Source organism: Daldinia loculata (assembly GCF_022478755.1).
Source record: "Daldinia loculata strain CBS 113971 unplaced genomic scaffold F4817scaffold_30, whole genome shotgun sequence".
Lineage (NCBI taxonomy): Eukaryota > Fungi > Ascomycota > Sordariomycetes > Xylariales > Hypoxylaceae > Daldinia > Daldinia loculata.
The window spans coordinates 385454-403484 of NW_026054884.1; the positions used below are offsets into that span (position 1 = coordinate 385454).

Below are 18031 nucleotides of genomic sequence, written 5' to 3' on the forward strand. Positions count from 1 at the left end.
CACGTGCCTGCGCCTCATCAGCTGGGCCATCTGGTCACGGCCAACAGCAAAAGGGCGCGCCGGAGAGGTGTATACCCAAGGGGAATTCTACCGGGATGGATTATATCCGGAGTTATCTATATAAAAATCTAGAAGACGACTCTTAATAAGAACGCCAAGAACTACCTACAGACATGAGGATTGGTGGTTATACATGATAAGGCTTTTCCTGCCCTCTGGGTTGGGTATGTTGACGAGATAGGGGACCAACAGCGATAGAACTAACACGTCGGCCATTGTTTCGAAACAAATCCAGCTGATAGCTGTTGAGCTGCCGAGCCTTACTTGATATCAGGCGCTTATAGATCGGATGTCGCATCTCCCGCGAACGGGATATCCTGAAATAGAAATCGGGGGGATACCGCACCGCCTGATTCGCCAGTCAGCCGCATAGCCCCCGAGAACGGCAGCCCATATATCTGTCCCTCACTGTAGCTCTTTATTTATATTCACTGCCTTCCGGAATTTGACCATTCCGTTTGTTGGTCCCGTAAAACTATTAAACAAACTTTCATCTATTTTTCATAACGAAGCGAGCCACGCGTGCTTTGCAGGTGACAAATCACATATCTTCGTGCCAGTGCGGCCTCCAATCGTTATTGAATGAGAAAATTTGTGGCCTTTGATCAGTAGGACACGGTATAGGAATGAATATTTCACACGACAAGACGAAGGGGAAAAGCCACGGTATATCTTGGCGGAACGCTACTTGCTAGAGATCTCATCTGCTTCTATGATTGCAGTGTTTAGACGGCAATGAAGCTTGCTTATTTGATATCACCATACACCATAGACTTAGTATTCTCTTCGAATATATATTGGGGTAACTAGATGACTAGGATTGAGGGACTATTATCATATACCTCGGCTCTACCCCTTATTGCCCGCTTCGCAATGAATAGTTATTTTCATAAAACTCCTATAAGCTCTCAAGCCCCATTCGCGAAACTTGCGCCTCCAACCTCCTTATCAAACTCAACGCAAGCCGACAGTCCGCACAGTTCGAACACATCCCTCACACCTCCATCGATCTTCCCATCTTCCTTATACCTATTCTTTATCTCACCCGTGCTCTTCAGTTCCTGGCAGAACTCGCGCATGGCGATGTATACGCTTGTCATACCGGCTATAGGCCAAAGGACAATCTTGTATCCTAACTCCTTCGCCTCCCGCGCGTGGACCAAAGGTGTGACGCCACCGCTGACCATGTTTAGAAGACACGGGGTAGGCGCCATATCCTTAACAACCTGTGCCATCTGCTCTTTCGTCTGCATCCCCTCCAGAAACGCTACATCGGCACCAGCTTCCACGGCGGCTTTTAATCTGCTAACCGCCTCCTCGTAGCCCCGCGACTGCAGCGCGTCGGTGCGCGCAATAATGACGATATCCGAGCCCATACGCGAGCGCGCAGCGGCAGCGGCCCGGATGCGAGCTACGAATGTAAGTGTATCAACGAGCTCCTTCCCGCCGAGATGTCCGCAGCGCTTAGTCGTCACTTGGTCCTCGATATGAAATGCTGCTACCCCCTGGAGAATGTACTTCTCGGTGGTACGGGCGACCATCAGGGGTCCGCCAAACCCAGTGTCAGCATCTGCGATCACCGGAACAGCACGGTCGAGGCCCGCGATCATTCCGGCATTCGTCGCCATATCGTCGACGGTTGTAAGACCGAGGTCCGGCTGCCCGAGGCGGGATGCAGCTGTTCCTGCGCCCGTCTGACCCGAAGTCAGTCCAAAGATATTCGGGAAAGAAACCCACTGGCTTGCGGCTTGGGGAGGCAAGGTCCTACCATGTACAATGCGTCAAAGCCTACGTTCAGCGCCACGCGTGCCGTAAGTCCATCATGTACGCCCGGACATATAACGGTCTTTTCCGGATCAGCAAGCATCTGCCGGAGCTTCGTTGTAGACTTAGTCTGGGCCATTGGGGATAACCGATACGGAATGGCAGTTTCGTAATCTACAGCGCGCGATTGTCTAAATTGCCGTAAAACGAAATCTTCCGTAAATACTAGGTACCTAACTTTGATTCACCGAGTCTAAGACGCTTATTTGCATCTACATCATATCATATAGTATCTAGCCTAGAAACTTTTCATCTTCGCCTCTCCGTCCTCGGAACGCCCGGTTCATCTGGAACTTAGGACCTTTGCTCTTTAAAAGTACCCGCTTTATACTTGCGCGGACTGGATCCAAAGGACCACTACGATTGCTATTTAGAGAGCGGATTTCCCCGGAAATAACACACCTACCTCAGGGACCGTAGGTAAGTACGTAACTCGGAAGATTTATAATTTTTGACAGATTCCATTGTGACTTACGTAGACTATCTCAACCGCCACTTACCGGCGACGGCGAGCTGTCATAAGAGGGCATACTGCCGGATGTGACCGTTTCAGTCTGCCACCTAAGCTCTTCGCTAGGATATAACTATTTATAATTCATGAGAAAGATGAACCTGGTATGTGTGTGTTTGTGTTTGTGTATATTCCGTACCACGACTACCTCTTTACTCATAAGTTGTTGGTTATGAGACCGTTTCGTGTAAAGACTAGGGGTAGGTTCGTGTCGCACTGACGACTTGCTGTCACAGAAATGGGTAGACTTCCTTGTAAATGATCACTTCAATCATACGAGTCCTTTCATCGAATATTTGTTGATGCTTACAATATTATGAGTAATAAAGAGTGTTATGATCGGGATGGACGAGCTATCCCAGCAAAACTTTTTAACCCTTTGGAACTGGTTGAGAATAAATAGGTGTAATCGACATAGAAATTGAATCGATAAAATTATCTACATACATAAAAAAAGTAAAAGCAAACTCAGCTCAAGACTTAAATCGTGTCTGAGATGGAGAAAAATGAATGCATGAACGGGGAGTCGAACCCCGAGCTCAACCTTACAACTGGAAGATGGAAGGGTTGAATGTTACCGCTACACCATTCATGCTTAGATTGTTGAAATATTCGCCAACTATTTTAGTATATATCTCCAGCTCTGTGTGCGACACCGGTTAACCTAATCGTCTCAACTAGGGTTGGCTATTAGAGTACCCCATATTTAGACCAATCAAAAGTGGCACTTCGGGTGATAGTTTCTTGTACATGTTACCCACCTAATGATTTATGCCCCTTGAGAGAATATGGCGTCAGCAGCTCTAAATTAAAAAACGGAGGGAGTATCTTAGACTAAGCTGAATGATTCTTCAACCAACTCGTGAGCCCATTTAGAGTAGTTATGTTAATTGGTCCTTGCTTTTATTCTGCTGCTAAATGCTCGCCATCAATCCTAGACAGATACTCTTACGGGTGCTGGGCCCGGGTATGTAAACATACCTAGTTCTCCGAGGAGCCGTATGAACTCGCGTTGCTCTATACACATCTCCTAGAGTTAAAGCTTTGGATAAAAAGGAAGTAACTATTGGGTTGTTATGTGGGTCTTAGATATAGTATGAGAGACTTCTACCTAGGTATGTATCTATTCCGTAGGGATGAAGGCAATAGTGAAATGAGGGCTTTTGTTATGGCTTTATTTCACTGCATTAGGATTATGAGTTCGTTGCTTGATTTGACTAAAGTCCCGGATGTTATAATATAATGAATCAGATGTTTAATCCATTAGTTCTCTATTTGATTAGTAGGATACTCCGTTTCAATTTCTGATTTATCATTAAAGCTTAGATATCCGCGTGCGTAATCCGTTTCGGAATCCAGCCCCACGATTATAGAGATAGATAGCTCGGCTTTATATGTGCATACCTAAGGCATTGAATTGTAGATTGCTACCTAGGAGTAAGGGTAAAGTGTAAGCATAACAGGGCAATGTTTGAATATTAGAGATGTTCCGCCTAGGAACTACCTGATTATCGGAAGAGAATAAGACGATTTCCTAGGCGCGATGTATGTAGATCGGCTCACACTTCTCAGCTAAAATGATGCGATTTACTCAACCACTCCTTGGAAATTGATAAATGTAAATAAGCCGACCCTGGACTCGGAACGCATAATAGTCATAGTCACATGAATATATAATCAAGCGAGAAAGATGTAGGCGAAAGGCCTCACGGTAGTTAGTAGCAGACTAAGAAGCATTGTCGTCATCGCCACGGAGAATAAACAATATGCTTAGCTGCGTAGTTTCAGATACATGTGTTTTAGCCCCGAGCACGTGGCGCTTGTCTAGCCTGGTTATTGTTCTGTTACAGCTGCTGAATACCTACCCGCAATTATAATTGCATGTAGCCATGTACACTATCACACTAAAAGGCAGATAATTTCCCATATTCCCGGCGGCTCTCGTGGAGGCAAAGAACCGGACGGGGTTCTTAGATCTCTAGCCGTCGGAGTACAAGTACATTTGTCTACATAGGTAAAGGATCTGCGTATTATTAACTGAAGCACAATGGATGTATGTGGCTGATCGTTCTTGGCTATAAAAACGCTAACAAGTCTTTAGCGGGGGGGTTGGCAAAGAAGCTATGAAAAAGAACGGAAATTCCCACGATTGTAAACCATGGCCGTAAACTAGGGGCCAAATCTTTCAAAAGAATGGATGAAGGTCGCGTGTTCGTCTCCGCTGGAGATGAGATTAAATATCACTTGATGAGGGGTTATTGCCTACCAGTTTGGGGTACGGCTTGCGTGATGATCAACGGCGGGATAGGAGTGTACTTGTGATGGCCTTCTCAATAAGGTTGCTTGGCGTTGGATCATAGATCACCTTAACCTCAATCGAGTCGGTCCTTGTTCGACGTCCTTTTCTACGTTTCACATTTAGGCTCTTGGCTTTTGGACACACCGGTGGCTAGTAAGACGACGCCGCCCGTCTAGCTTCTGAGCTTGGCGGAAAGCACATAAATAGCCCACTGCCAAGTGTTGGTTAGTATGGTTGACGGCTTTCGTCTCTAAAATAGTCATTCAATTCTGCTCCTCCTGAACTATTCGTTCCTCTTGGGCTATTGTAGGATGACTTGGCAGTCTTACATGGAAAATGTTTTCAGAGACACTAATAAGAAGTTGCGAAACGGTGATAGAGATTCCGACTTAGGGAGAACCGGCTGCAAGGAGCCTTCGGATCACTTAACTCTTCGGATCACTTAACTAGTAGGCCGAATTTGTTACACCTGGTCGGCCTGGTCGGTTGGCGGGATACAGGCTGCCGGGCTCTTTTTACCGAATCTGAATGCGATCATCGTTGAGATCTTCAATATCCCCGTCGACCATCCCTAGATTTTGGCCTGTTAGCGGTAGTGTTGATCCGGAGCATAGTCTCTTGGTCCGGTTCTTCTCGGTTCTTTCAAGGGGCTTACCGTTCTACTAACACAACCGGAAGGTCAAGTAGTACAATCCCTCCACATAGAACGGCAAGCCAAGCCTTAGGTCGGGTCCAAGCCGTGCAGTCGTACATTTGGAGCCGAGTAACCGTGGAAGCTTACATTAGTTGCATCCGTCCAACCTAGTGTACTTTGGCAATATCACACTTGTCCACCGTTAGAAGCTTAATTGCAAAGCCAGACAAAAGCTGTATATTAGATGGGTTAAGGATCGAGGCTGGTCGAATAATAAAATGTCCTTGATGCCGAAGTCTGAATGTTTATGCTTACCATAATCGATTAGTATACTATCACCCTACTTCACTTTGCTTCTTACTCTTCCTCTACTCAGCTTTGCAAGAATCTATGATCATATTTGAGTATACATTAGACATGTCACGGCGGCTGTCTGCGCAAGAAATTGTAAGGTCTATCAACAACAGCCAATCATGTTGGCATATCGGCAATTAAGCCATTGATTAGGCATATTGTGACGGGTTTAGGCGTGTAAATTCCCGCCACAGAGAATCTATCAGCTACAGACGCCAAGACCCTTTAATCACCAGCAGGATGTGCCATGCAAAAGCGGTAAGTTCCAAATTGCCGTTACTTCCCGATAGCGAGTATATTCATACTGTCGGGTTGAAGCGATATGTAATAGAGATATAAGCTTCTTTTTTTATAATACCGTGATATTGAGCAAAGCCGCGGCGCTTCTAGAAGCTCTAGACAGTGAAGGACAATTTCGTGATAACGCGACCTATGTGGAAAATATCCTATTTTTTGTGCGCCCGTCACACTCATCATTATTATTGTAGTATTTACGGGCGTCGAGGTTCAAGTTCTCCCCCAATGTGGCATCGCGGATAGGTAGACTAGCGGAATCGACCCCTGATCTGCAGCCCACATTATGAATGCCGAGAAGATAACGGCTTGAGTTCTCATAATATTTGTTTTCTTCCAATTTTCTATTTCGCACCGGGATATGCGAACAGGTATCCATCGCGTTGTAGTGGTATTGCAAGTATCAATTCGATTAATTACCGCTTATCCTGGCATTTGCTATTTGATATCATTGAAAAATGAATTCTCATTAGGAAGACAGTGATGGAAACGCCAGTCCTGTTTAAGACATAAATACTACTGGCAGCAGATGAAAAGTGAAAAATGCTTAAGCGGGTTGGCAGGATTGACGTAATTGCTGCAATCTCACCGAACTGGACGATGACTGGCGAGACATTCGAAACGATAGACCCACAGCTTACGAATGCTGGCCTGTGCTACCCCTGGTGATGGTGGTTAGGGCGGGCTGGGAGCTGGGAACATCGAGACAAACGACGTAGTGATCTTCATTAAGTACATGACCGAGCGGAAAACCCTTTCAAGGAGCGGAAAGCCTTTTCAAGGATTTCCTGACTTGGCTAGCCGGGATCTGACTTTTTACATACGTACTATGTACGTGTAGTACGAAACAGATAAGATGAGTTCTGTTGAAGTCTGGGTTAGAATCTGGAAAAGAAAGTTTATGAAGCAAGGGAATAAGCTTTTCTATTCTCGTGTCTAGACCTCAACTAAAGTAATTCGTCTCATATCCAAATGAAAAAGTAACTAAAATAAGATACGCGTAACCTTTCTACTTAAATATGCCAACGTTAACCTTACTGTCTTTGACGGGGCCAAAAGTATGGTGGTTGATGGGACGGGACGCAAAGGTACATTTTAGTCACTTTACTTACATGACAGGTTACCGACTATAATATGGAAAAATCAAAGCCTGCAGCGGCACACATTGATGGCCACAGCAACTGGCCACATTGACGTATTGATTCCAACTTGTTGCATACTTTCTCACATCGATTCTTCGTGTAATATAGTTTAGTGATTCGTCAGCTCATGCTCTAATCTAAATACAGCACGAGTTTGCTTTTCGTATTGGAAACTTAAGAGGCTTGACGGGCAAGCGCATGGCGAAAAGATCGTCACGAGCACTGCCAGCCACGTCCACATTTCGCATAAGGTAATCCCACCAAGGAAAGGAGACGATGACGATATTCTCTCAAATCAGGCTGAGTAAACCCACCACTACTATAGTAGTCTTTTGACTGAGAAATTCTTCGGTTTTAAATGCAACACTGTTATTAATGATTAGCAGTAAAGTTAAGGTGTTATTCCGCTGATATGATACCCATGTAGCAGCAACCATGTACATTGATGTTCACGTATGATCGGTAGTCAACTGGAATTTTAACCACGCCTAAGTAACGCACGTATTCAAACCGGCGTCACTTAAACATGTCGCGGTACATATGTAGTAAACAATAAACGCCCCATACCTAATGACCAATACAGCGTCTTACAAAATCTTGAAAATATGTAGTCTGTAACTAGTGTAAATAAGTAAACAAGAAGTCTAACTTGTGGGATCTACAAGCCGACCGAGTCATGCTGTAAGTCAGTGACCTATCAACCGAAAATACTGTCGACTATGCTGCTATATCAATGTGCGGTGTTGCCGCGCTAGGTAATATACACCTATCAAGGGTCAGGGCAGTTTATCTCATGGTATACACGGGCCAGATAGAGGAAATGCTCGCTGGCCAAACCAACATAAGATATATCTTTCGATCTGCTTTGTTCTACAACGCCATGCGATATGTACAAGACAATATTAGACAATACCTCTATGCCCGAACCCCCTCTTAAGCCTCTAATCAACCAAGTAACTCATTGGAACGCAGGAACGCATAATCCAATTGGTTTTTTTTTTTTTGAGCGCTCTTTTTTTTTTATTCATCTTGGAAGTCCAACTATTCGATTGGCTCATTACATGACCCGCCCTTTTCCAGGGTTTCCCTATTTCTCCCAGGCCCTAGTTACCCTAGCTTTTTCAAGCCTGTTCTCTCCTTGCTGTTGCAGTTTCCGGTTTGTCCATTCGCCCACAGGGCTACCTAGGATAATATCCACAACAGGGGATGTACCGCATACCTACCTAGGTAGTGTAGGTACCATACCGAATGGTACCCCTCGATCAGCGGATCTAATACAAATCCTGGCAACCCCAATTTATCATGCCCCTAATCGTCCGCGCCTGTTCTGTTATGGCCATTTAGCAATTACGTACCTGGTACATACGTCGCTGAATACGCTACATACCCTACGCTGCTGCGTCGTCTAGCTTCCGCTTGTAGTACGGAGGTGATTCCCCCTGTCAAGCTTGTTTCTCTTCTTTCCTCTCTACCTTACATACTTTGCCTTGATTGATCCCTCCTTTTTTCCTTTTCTACTGACGAATTCCTCCCTCCTGTCTTTCGTTTTGTCCCTTCTTCTACATATTGGAAATAACCATACCCTCTTTACTCGCCTAGTTTTGAGAAGTGCCTTACACGTAAGACGGGTGTGAGCGTTTGCTTTCTTTCACGTCTCACTTTTCCTCGCCTTGTTGCGTGAGGTGTCATTCGTTACCACCTATCTAGGTACTTTTTGGATTGCGAAAGCTTGAGAAATTCTCAGTAACAAGAGCTCTCGTGACATAGACTGTCAACTACCGCGCCGCATGCTAAATCCACAGACACGGAACTCTCTAATAGCCGTCATAAAGTAATTCCGCGGTTGATCTACTTGCTTGGATTAGAAACGAAACTAGCGACACCGTTGAGACCAGCCCGATTGTAGTCGAGACGATCCTCCCCTGGCAAGTTGTCGTTGGGGGAAATTTACGATGGGAGCGAGAATGCCCTCTCCGCATCAGAGGTTTTTCAGCATGCGGAACCCTTTCTCGCGATGCGTTCTCTTCGCTGTCGCGTTGCTACTGTTACTCGGCGTTACATGGAAATCCGACCGCATAGAAGATGTCGGCTCACGAATTGTGAAAGCCGCCTCTACCCATAAAAGCGATAGTTCGCAGCAACCGCTTAGCGATGGACCACAAGTAACCGACAAGGATGTTGCGCCGGTGTCGAACCATGTAATGGATTGCGGTATCAACTCAACTCACATGGGTGAGCTCAAGGCAAAATATGAACTTGGGGATACTTTCCAGTACTTCAAGCGATATGTCAAGATCAACCGCAAGCCCATTACACGGAAGTCAATCACCAAGATTCCTCAGTCATTCCTTCCTGATACTTTCACCACGATTGATATGCAACACCCCAGCAACTACGGTAATGAGCAGTGTATCGAGCCTCTTGAAGTTCCGGTCCCTGAATCACCGTATCCTGCGACCGGGAACCTGTCCGATTTCATGTTCGGCGTGTCTACTACATTTAAGAGATTCAGCTCCGAAAAGACTAGCCCGGTGAATGAATGGACATACTGGTTAACCGATGGCAAGGGCCATTCTAATGGTGGCAAATTGGTCCTATTGCTCCTGGACGCGACCGAAGATCAGATACTCCACGCTAAGACTATATTACACCACGCTGGAATTGATGTCGATGTCTACCACTCGGACTCGTCAATGGAGATGGCCGTTCGCTATCTCACACTCATTCCGACTTTGTATAACCACCCCGAGCGACCGTCCAAGAAATGGCTCGTGTCATGCGACGATGACACGTTTTTCCCTAGTGTCCACGCACTCACGAAGAAATTTGAAGATTACGATCCTAGCGAAATGCTTTACATTGGGACTTTATCTGAGGATGTTAACAATGTTGATCGCCATGGTTCGCAAGCTTTCGGTGGCGCTGGTGTATTCCTCTCGGTGCCACTGGCAGAGCAGATTGCCAAGGACTACGACAGTTGCAAAACGGATGAGAAGATCCACGAATCGAACTCGGGTTGGGGTCCTCAGGGTGATATTTTGCTTCGCAAGTGCATCTACGAAAATACTGATGTGCGCCTGTCTGTCCTCCGTGGTCTGTACCAGCTTGATCTATATGGCGACCCTTCTGGTTTCTACGAGTCTGGCATCAAGCCTATCTCTCTCCACCACTTTAAGGGTGGCGGGTGGCATTCAGCTCTGCCTTGGGAGTACACCAAGATTGCTCATATTTGTGGCGAGGACTGCACTCTCCAGCGATTCCGAACCAGCGACAACTTTATCATCTCAACGGGCTTTAGTGTTGCTCACTACCCCCAGGGCGTCAATTTTAACCTTGCTCAGATGGAGCGAACGTTTGCGGCCGCGCCTCAGGATAAGGGGTGGAATCTGGACTACGTTTTTGACCCGCAGCGACCTAGCCTTTTGAAGACAGGTCGTAAGGTTAGTTGGGATCTCCAGGAAGCACACGTAAATGAGGATAACACCGTTACCCACGTCTACGTACGAAAGGCCAACGACTGGAGATGGGTTGACCGAAATGGTGAACCAATGTCTCACGTTGATGGCATAATCGAACTTGTCTGGGTCCCATAGAGACATCACGCAGCGCGTAGTCAACGATCTAATGATTCTTGTATGATGGGATAGGAATAGATGCTTACGTTCATCTACTTCACTTGGAGAAGGCCGGATTGGAAACCCATGAGACTTCGCTATGGATGTGGGACAAACACTTCACAGGCATCGCCAATCCGCTGTTTTGCGTACCCAGTCTTTTTGACTTGTTGAACACCCACCGATATTGGCCTAGCAGGATGGATACCTTATTTTTGAATGCTAGTTGGACCAAGGAGAGCGGCTTACTGTTTTGTATTGGTGCAGTCTGCTTGATCGCATATTATCAGCATCATCATGCGTTGCTCTTGGGATCGTGTTGGCGTTAGGCAGATTTATGCCAGGCTTTACCCACGACTGGTCCAAAGTATACATTTACCCGCGCTGGTTATCGCACTCCGACTCTCAAAAAAGAAAATCCGATAATGCATAATTGTCAACACAGTCAATCGCTTTACTATTACCATCATCACCTTATACTTTCTTGGTTAATTCCGGAAGAGGGATTAACTTGGTACACTTATATTGTACTACACTTATTACTTACCATTTGGAACCCAGCATTAGTGGCGACTAAAGGTCGTTTTCAGCATTTACACTAGGCATTTTTATTTCTTCATCTCAGTATGCTGCCTGAGAATATCTGGGTTGTTTTGGGACTTACATTTTATTCCCCCGTCCATTTGTATGATACAGTTGCTTTTTGGGAAGCGGAGTTACGAGCATTAGATGTCCAGTGAAGAACATGGATGTCGTGTTTGTTGCTGACATGGTCAAGGCTGGCAATTTTGGGTTGATCTTTTTCTTGGGGCCAGATGGTGGTGGTTATTCAATGTCGCACTGGAGGGCGTCGCCAACTCGGAATCGAAGTGCTCGAGACGAAGCTGGTAGATGTGTCGCTTGCGACTGTACATACTTAGATAGGCCAAGAGAACATGACCTAATCATGAGTGTATTATTGTAGACGTGTGACATATTTGAATGCAATATTTAGAATGGGATTTCGGGAATGTTAGGAGTAACTACAATGAATGAGATATATGTCTTGTAATATTATGTAGAATTATGCTTAGAAGCTGAAAGTGGTTTCCGTACCTAAACCTTTGTGTCACTTATGTAAGATCTGCCCCGCACCCCACTAAAGAAATGGCTGCCCAAGGCGACCGCCGAATGTTTCTTTGCTTTGACGCGGCCGGGATGAAGTCATTTATTCAACTTTCTCTATTGACTTTACTACATGTACCTACCTACCTACCTACCTACCTACATAGGTAGTATATCTCGACACAAATAACCTTCGTTAAACCACTTCGAATTAAACGACCATGGCAACAGCTGCATACATACCCTGACACTACACCGTCTTCATCTTACGTACCTAATCTTGTCTTGTTTATAACCTACCTAAGTATTCGTTCGTGTGATACACTGGTTCACTATGCAAAACAACATTCTCGCGGTCCCCTTTCGTAAAGGGGCCCATCTTCCGCTCTCGTCCGCTATTCGACAGTATATCTCTACCAAATATGACCAACATCCGGACATGTTCCGCCAAGATCTAGAGGTAATCGATGCGTTGAGACGCCAGGCCGTGAATGTGCGCGAGCCGCATCCTACTGGTGTCGCGAGACTACAGGCCTACGCTGGACAGCTTGTCTGGATAGGGGGGAAATTCCCTATAGATGTAAGTCTCTAGGTCTCTAAGTCATCTCTCGTAGCTTTATACTTACAGACCCTCTCCGTGCATAGATCGGCGCAGACTTCACATGGTATCCTGCTTTAGGTTACAACACCGAACGGCCCATAATACATAATAATCTAAAGTTCGAACTCGCTAACATCTTATACAACCTCGCCGCTCTATACTCCCAGCTAGCCATAGCAAGCAACCGCGCCAGTACGGATGGCCTCAAGACCGCAGCGAGCTACTTCAGCCAGTCGGCAGGCGTACTGACACACTTGAAAAATGAGGTCATACCTGAGCTACGAACTACACCACCGGAGGACATGGATGAGCACACGTTAGACTCGTTAATACAACTGCAGCTAGCGCAGGCTCAAGAATGCTTCTGGCAAAAGGCCGTTATGGACGGCTACAAGGATGCATCAATAGCTAAGCTGGCTGCTAAGGTTTCTGATTTCTATAATGAAGCCAGCGAGGCAGCTATGCGGTCACAGGCTATCAGTAGTAGCTGGATTCATCACATGAGCGCTAAACACCATCATTTTGCCGCCGCCGCTCAATATCGTGCCGCCTGCGAATGTCTAGAAAAGCGGAAATATGGTGAAGAGGTAGCGAGATTGCGCGATGCTGTTTCTTGCGTGAACGAGGGGCTCAGGGAGAGTCGCGGCGGTTACTTGCACAAAACGGTGGCAGATGATTTGAACAATCTCAAGCGGAGAGTAGAGGAAGATCTTAAGCGAGCTGAAAAAGACAACGACGTGATTTATCTAAGTAAGTATCCTGGCCATTACTCCAATGAATTAACATAAATAGACCTCAGTGCTAATTACCTATCTATAGACCCAGTGCCACCAAAGTCAGAGCTCAAGATCTTAGATCGAGCTGCCATGGCAGCTGCGCGAATACCACCACAAGTGTTGACACCTCTCAACTATCTCGGAGAGAAGGGCGAGTTTGGTCCTCCGCTCTTCACAAAGCTCGTCCCATATTCCGTTCATATTGCCGTCTCCATCTATGAAGAGCGAAGAGACCGTCTGGTAAATCAGAATATCGTAGCTGAACTCGAAACACTGAACGAAAGAATACATGAGATTCTTTCGTCGCTCAATCTTCCAGGTTCGCTCCAGGCCTTCGAAAAACCGCTCGGCTTGCCTGGGACTTTGGTTCAGCATGCCGAGGAAATACGGCAGGCAGATGCCTTGCACCGCCTGCAAAGAAGTTTCGCTGATATCGACAAGCTGCGCGCTGCTGACTTGGCAGTGTTTGAAGAAGGCAAAAGCGTGCTGCAAACAGAAGAGGAAGAAGATGCTCAGCTGCGTAGAAGATATGGCACTGAACGTTGGTCGCGACCTGAGAGTCGTTCTGAGCCGAATCAAGGTGTAAAGCTCTGGAAACAAGTAGCAGATGCGGAGGGCTGGTTTGCGAACAGTGAAAGCAGCGATAAGGTTGTACGCGACAAATTTTATAGCATAGAACCTATGTTGGCCGTTCTTACAGGACCAGATCGTGGCCTACTAGACTTTGTGCCCTCATCACGGCGTACTGAAGTCCCAGAATCACTCAAGCCCGCCATTGGTCGTCTGCGTACAGCTTATAATAATATAGCACGTCTCGAAGGCCGTCGTCGCCGGAAAGCTGAAGCTCTTCGCGAAAAGGCCCGTGGCGATGACATTAAGTCTGACATCTTGACCGAAACGGCAAGAATAGAACGCGCCCAAACGGTGGCGACTGCTATAGTTCCTGCACACTTTGAAGAGTTCTTCGAAAAACGGCTGGACTCGCTTTATGAACCAGACCTTGAACTTGTGCAAGCTGAGGCGGCTGAGCAGGAGAGGCTTGTTTCAGAGCTAATACGAGTAAATCGTGACTTTGAGAGCCAAAAGAAGACGGTGGGCGACAAAGGAAACAAGGAAAGGGAGCAAGCTCTTCAGAAACTCGAAAATGCCTATTACAAATACAAGGAATTGATCAGCAACGCGGAGGCGGGACGCAAGTTCTACAACGATCTCAGCCGCATAGTAGGTGGCTTCCGAGATGGAGCGCGGAACTTTGTAGCCGAAAGAAGACATGAAGCACGCATGCTCGAGGATGAGCTAAGTATGCCGCCGCTAAGCAACTTGAATCTCGGGGGACAACAAGAGCGTGTACAACAACCTGTGCAACCGACCAGCTCTTCAAGTGGTTGGAACGGTGGCACAGGTTATCAAGATCAGCTGCAGCAATCGCAGCAGACCTCATTCTTGCCACCACCTAATCCATCCAGACAACAGATTCAAAGTCCTGCCGAGGCGCACATTCAGTCATGGGTGCCAGCTGGTGAGACAGTGGCGCCGCAGCCTCAACCGCCGAGGGCAAATCCCATGCAGAGTGTATGGAGCCCAGGGACAGGCATTAAATTTGCCAACACGCCGCCTCCTACTGGCGCCGCCGCGGGTGGCGGAGGGAACATAGGAAGTAACGCTCAGCAGGAGAAACGGCCGCCTGTTGCTGGAACTTGGGATCGCAATAGCGCGATAAGATTCGGTTAGGAAGCGAATACATCGCGTCCTCGTAGGATGTAACCAGGCTACCACAGGTTGATGCCGGTCAGCCATCATAACACTTCGGGTTCGTCACTCGATCATATCCCGGTACGCACCATTACAACAAATGCTACACGCTTTTCAAATAGAAATATTGTATAAAAAATAATCAAAAGAGCGAAATTATACCCTTCATCCACAATTATATGGTTTCGATAGACTATGGGCTATGGAGTTCAGACGATGGTCGATTCTTAAAATTATACGGTCGGACTATGCACAGAGCTACTAACTATTAGTAAAACTGTCCCCTAAATAAGGTCGCGAATACCATAGCTTAGTTTCTCCAAGCATAGTACGTATTCACGATGGTATCTAATTTAGCTTTGCGGGTGACTTAACCAAAAAGCGATCCACATGTAAAAAGGAGAATTAATTATATCCCGTACAATGAATGACTAAGTGTTAAGTCTATTTCATTATTGGTAATATACAAATGTTATACAAGTCGCCGCTTTGTTATTCCTGAGGCAATAGTGCGACTACAGTAAAATTATTTCGCATATTATATATTATCTAATTCTAATGTCGATCTTATTATAATAATTAATAAAGTCAAGAAGCCCACAGAAGTCACGTCGCATAAAAAGAAGAATGAAATTTAATTCAGATGGATATCACCTAGCCTAGCGCGCAAGCTATAAGCCTACTGCAAACGCCCCTATTGAAACAGAAAAAAAACCGCTGAATCTATCTACAGTATGACAAACGAACTGGAAAAACGAAAGACGTAGTGCAAAGACGTTTCGTGGTATAATCAATAATCATGAATAACACTCCCGTCCTTATTTACCATTAACATTTTCTTCCTTGTGGAATTGGTCACGTCTTGCGACCTCGTTGTTTGGCAACTTTCCGAACTGCCACTCGGGTAGGGTGATGCCTGTCTGGTCGTGGATCGTCGACATCAGCGGAGGGAGGAGTTGGTATACCTGAGTAGCTCTACATTAGCACGCATATATCAACACTTTATATAAATAGGCAAATGATAGCTTACGTTTCTCAGCGTCGCAGCGCTATCTTGACCAGATCCCTGGCCGCCGGCGCCGGACGACCCGGCTTCGGCTCCCGTGTTCCAGACGCTGATCTTGGGTTGCATGCCGTTGATGGCGCCGGCGTTGGCCTTGGCGAGCTCGACGTACGTGCCCTTCTCGATCATCACTGTAAAAAGTAGCAGTTAGTAACAATTTTGTTGAGCTAATAAAATAGGGGTTTCGTATAAAATTTAAGAGTAAGAAATTTTAACCGAGTTTCTTTCGAAAATCTCGATTTTCCAGGCAAATTTGACAAAATAGGGGGATATCGTCCTGGGGGTAGCTTACTGTACTGAAGGAGTCCTGCTGGGCCACCAAAAGCATTGCTCATCTTGGAGTAAGCATCAGCCATAGCAACCATACCCTCCGCCTCTTTCAGCCTCTGTTGCAGATTGGCCTCGGCCTTCTTGATGGCCGCAAAAGCCTGCGTCTCGGCGTCAATCTTAGTCCTGTATGCCGCGGCATCCGTCGCCTTGTTTGACTTCTCGAAGTTGGCACGGGCCTCGGCTTCTACCTCGTATGCCTTCGCGTCGGCAGCTTGCTGTTTGCTTTCTCGGGCAATGGCGGCTTTGACGACGTCGACGGCACGCAGGCGCTCGAGCTCGGCGGCTGCGCGCTTGACTTGGACCTCTTTCTTCAAGTCCTCGTCACGGGACTCTGTGGCTCGGGTCGCTTGGATGCGCGCGATCTCGACATCTCGGCTAAGGACGGTCTTTTGCGTAGCGAGATTGGCTTCTGCTGCCGCGCGCTCAACATCCCGGTCAGTCTTTTGGACGGCCGTTTCCGCATTGCTTTACGGGGGGACGAGTCAGTTTTACAAAGGTGAAAATTTTGAGGTGTCGCAGCTATATTAAGGAGACGCTTACATCTTCGCAATTGATCGCTCTTGCTGGCCATGCCTCTCTGCCTCGCCGACATTTCCACGAAGCTGCGCCTCTGCTACATCGATACGGGCTTGGTTGGTGGCGCCTTCGTGGGCCTTCTGAGAGAGCGATTGGAAGTACGTAGAGCCGGCAGCATCTTTGAGTTCCTTAACGTTGGCATTGTAAATCTTAAGGCCGAACTGGTCGAGCTCGCCCTGAATGTTTCGGAAGATGCGGCGCTTGAATTCTTCGCGTTCTGTGAATATTTCTTCCATCGTCATACTGGATACCAGAACTCGAGTCTCGCCCTCGATAATACCCTTTACGATATTCTCGAGATATAGCGATTCCTTTTTCTGGGCAGTAGACTCGGCCAATAGCATGGCATACTTCATTAAAGAATCCCCACGGTCTTCATCGTGAGTATGATCGTGTACGGAACGTCCTTCTTGAAGATTTGCTGCGGGCCTGTGGGCCTTCGAGTTGGCTCCTCGATTGTTCACATCCCTATCATTCGGTTATTATTTTCCGAATTACTACCTAGGTATACAGCTAGATGAGGATGACACGTACGGTCCAATAGTAAACACAACAGGGAGAAGGAACTGAAGCTTCTCCTTTGTCATGGCTACATAGAAGTTAGCAGGCAGGTTAAGCAGTAGTTGGTATTAATAGGTACCTTGGAGGTTCATGGCATAATCGTGAGGCTGAACTGAGAAGCGTGTACATCTTTGGAAGGGCCAGACCCATGCGGCTTTCGTGATGAGTACACTCTTCACGTTCATGCCAGTAATGGCAAGGTACTCATCGGGGGCGGCGATCTTAAACGACATGGTGGTGGAATTTCTGGTCAAGCCGAATATATCAAGTGGGTGAGTAGAATCAAAACTTGAGACGTATTTCTAGACTTTAGTCGAGAAGATGGAGAATGGGGAAGGTGAGGTTAGATAAAGGGACGAGTAGAATATTGAGATGCGGCTCTTGTAGTACTGGGGGTAGTACTGGGGTATTGTCTGTTTATATACCTATGTGATAGGAGAGTGGTATCAAACGAATGTGTTAAAAAGTGGAGGGTTGACTGGTTAAATGAGGCGCAAGTAAATAGTATGAGAAGCTGAAGTAGGTAGTCTACACTT

At 46.5% G+C, this 18031-nt stretch overlaps 4 protein-coding genes and 1 non-coding gene across 5 annotated transcripts; 2 read left to right on the plus strand and 3 right to left on the minus strand.

The window, feature by feature from the left end:
• Positions 1-415: 415 nt before the first annotated feature.
• F4817DRAFT_340407 (Phosphoenolpyruvate/pyruvate domain-containing protein) lies at positions 416-2135 on the minus strand. Its single transcript, XM_049303636.1, has 2 exons — positions 1829-2135; positions 416-1754 (listed from the first exon to the last, which is right to left on the minus strand). Exons 1-2 carry the CDS (start codon positions 1961-1963, stop codon positions 969-971), a joined length of 921 nt encoding a protein of 306 aa, XP_049158284.1. The 5' UTR covers positions 1964-2135; the 3' UTR covers positions 416-968.
• A 771-nt stretch (positions 2136-2906) lies between these two features.
• On the minus strand, positions 2907-2990 carry F4817DRAFT_t100. Its single transcript has one exon. It is a non-coding gene; the product is annotated as a tRNA-Gly (tRNA).
• Positions 2991-9112: 6122 nt separating this feature from the next.
• Positions 9113-10711, plus strand: F4817DRAFT_359360 (glycosyltransferase family 31 protein; the record flags this gene model as incomplete). The annotated part of the gene is made up of 1 exon (XM_049306151.1): positions 9113-10711. The coding sequence occupies one exon, from the start codon at positions 9113-9115 to the stop codon at positions 10709-10711; it is 1599 nt and encodes a 532-aa protein (XP_049158285.1).
• A 1378-nt stretch (positions 10712-12089) lies between these two features.
• On the plus strand, positions 12090-15464 carry F4817DRAFT_143212 (BRO1-domain-containing protein). Its single transcript, XM_049297890.1, has 3 exons — positions 12090-12416; positions 12482-13187; positions 13257-15464. The coding sequence occupies exons 1-3, from the start codon at positions 12171-12173 to the stop codon at positions 14942-14944; spliced, it is 2640 nt and encodes an 879-aa protein (XP_049158286.1). The 5' UTR covers positions 12090-12170; the 3' UTR covers positions 14945-15464.
• A 319-nt stretch (positions 15465-15783) lies between these two features.
• Positions 15784-17728, minus strand: F4817DRAFT_316798 (uncharacterized protein; the record flags this gene model as incomplete). Its single annotated transcript, XM_049300724.1, has 6 exons — positions 15784-15930; positions 15996-16159; positions 16321-16823; positions 16899-17402; positions 17469-17523; positions 17575-17728. 6 exons carry the CDS (start codon positions 17726-17728, stop codon positions 15784-15786), a joined length of 1527 nt encoding a protein of 508 aa, XP_049158287.1.
• Between the last annotated feature and the right edge of the window lie 303 nt (positions 17729-18031).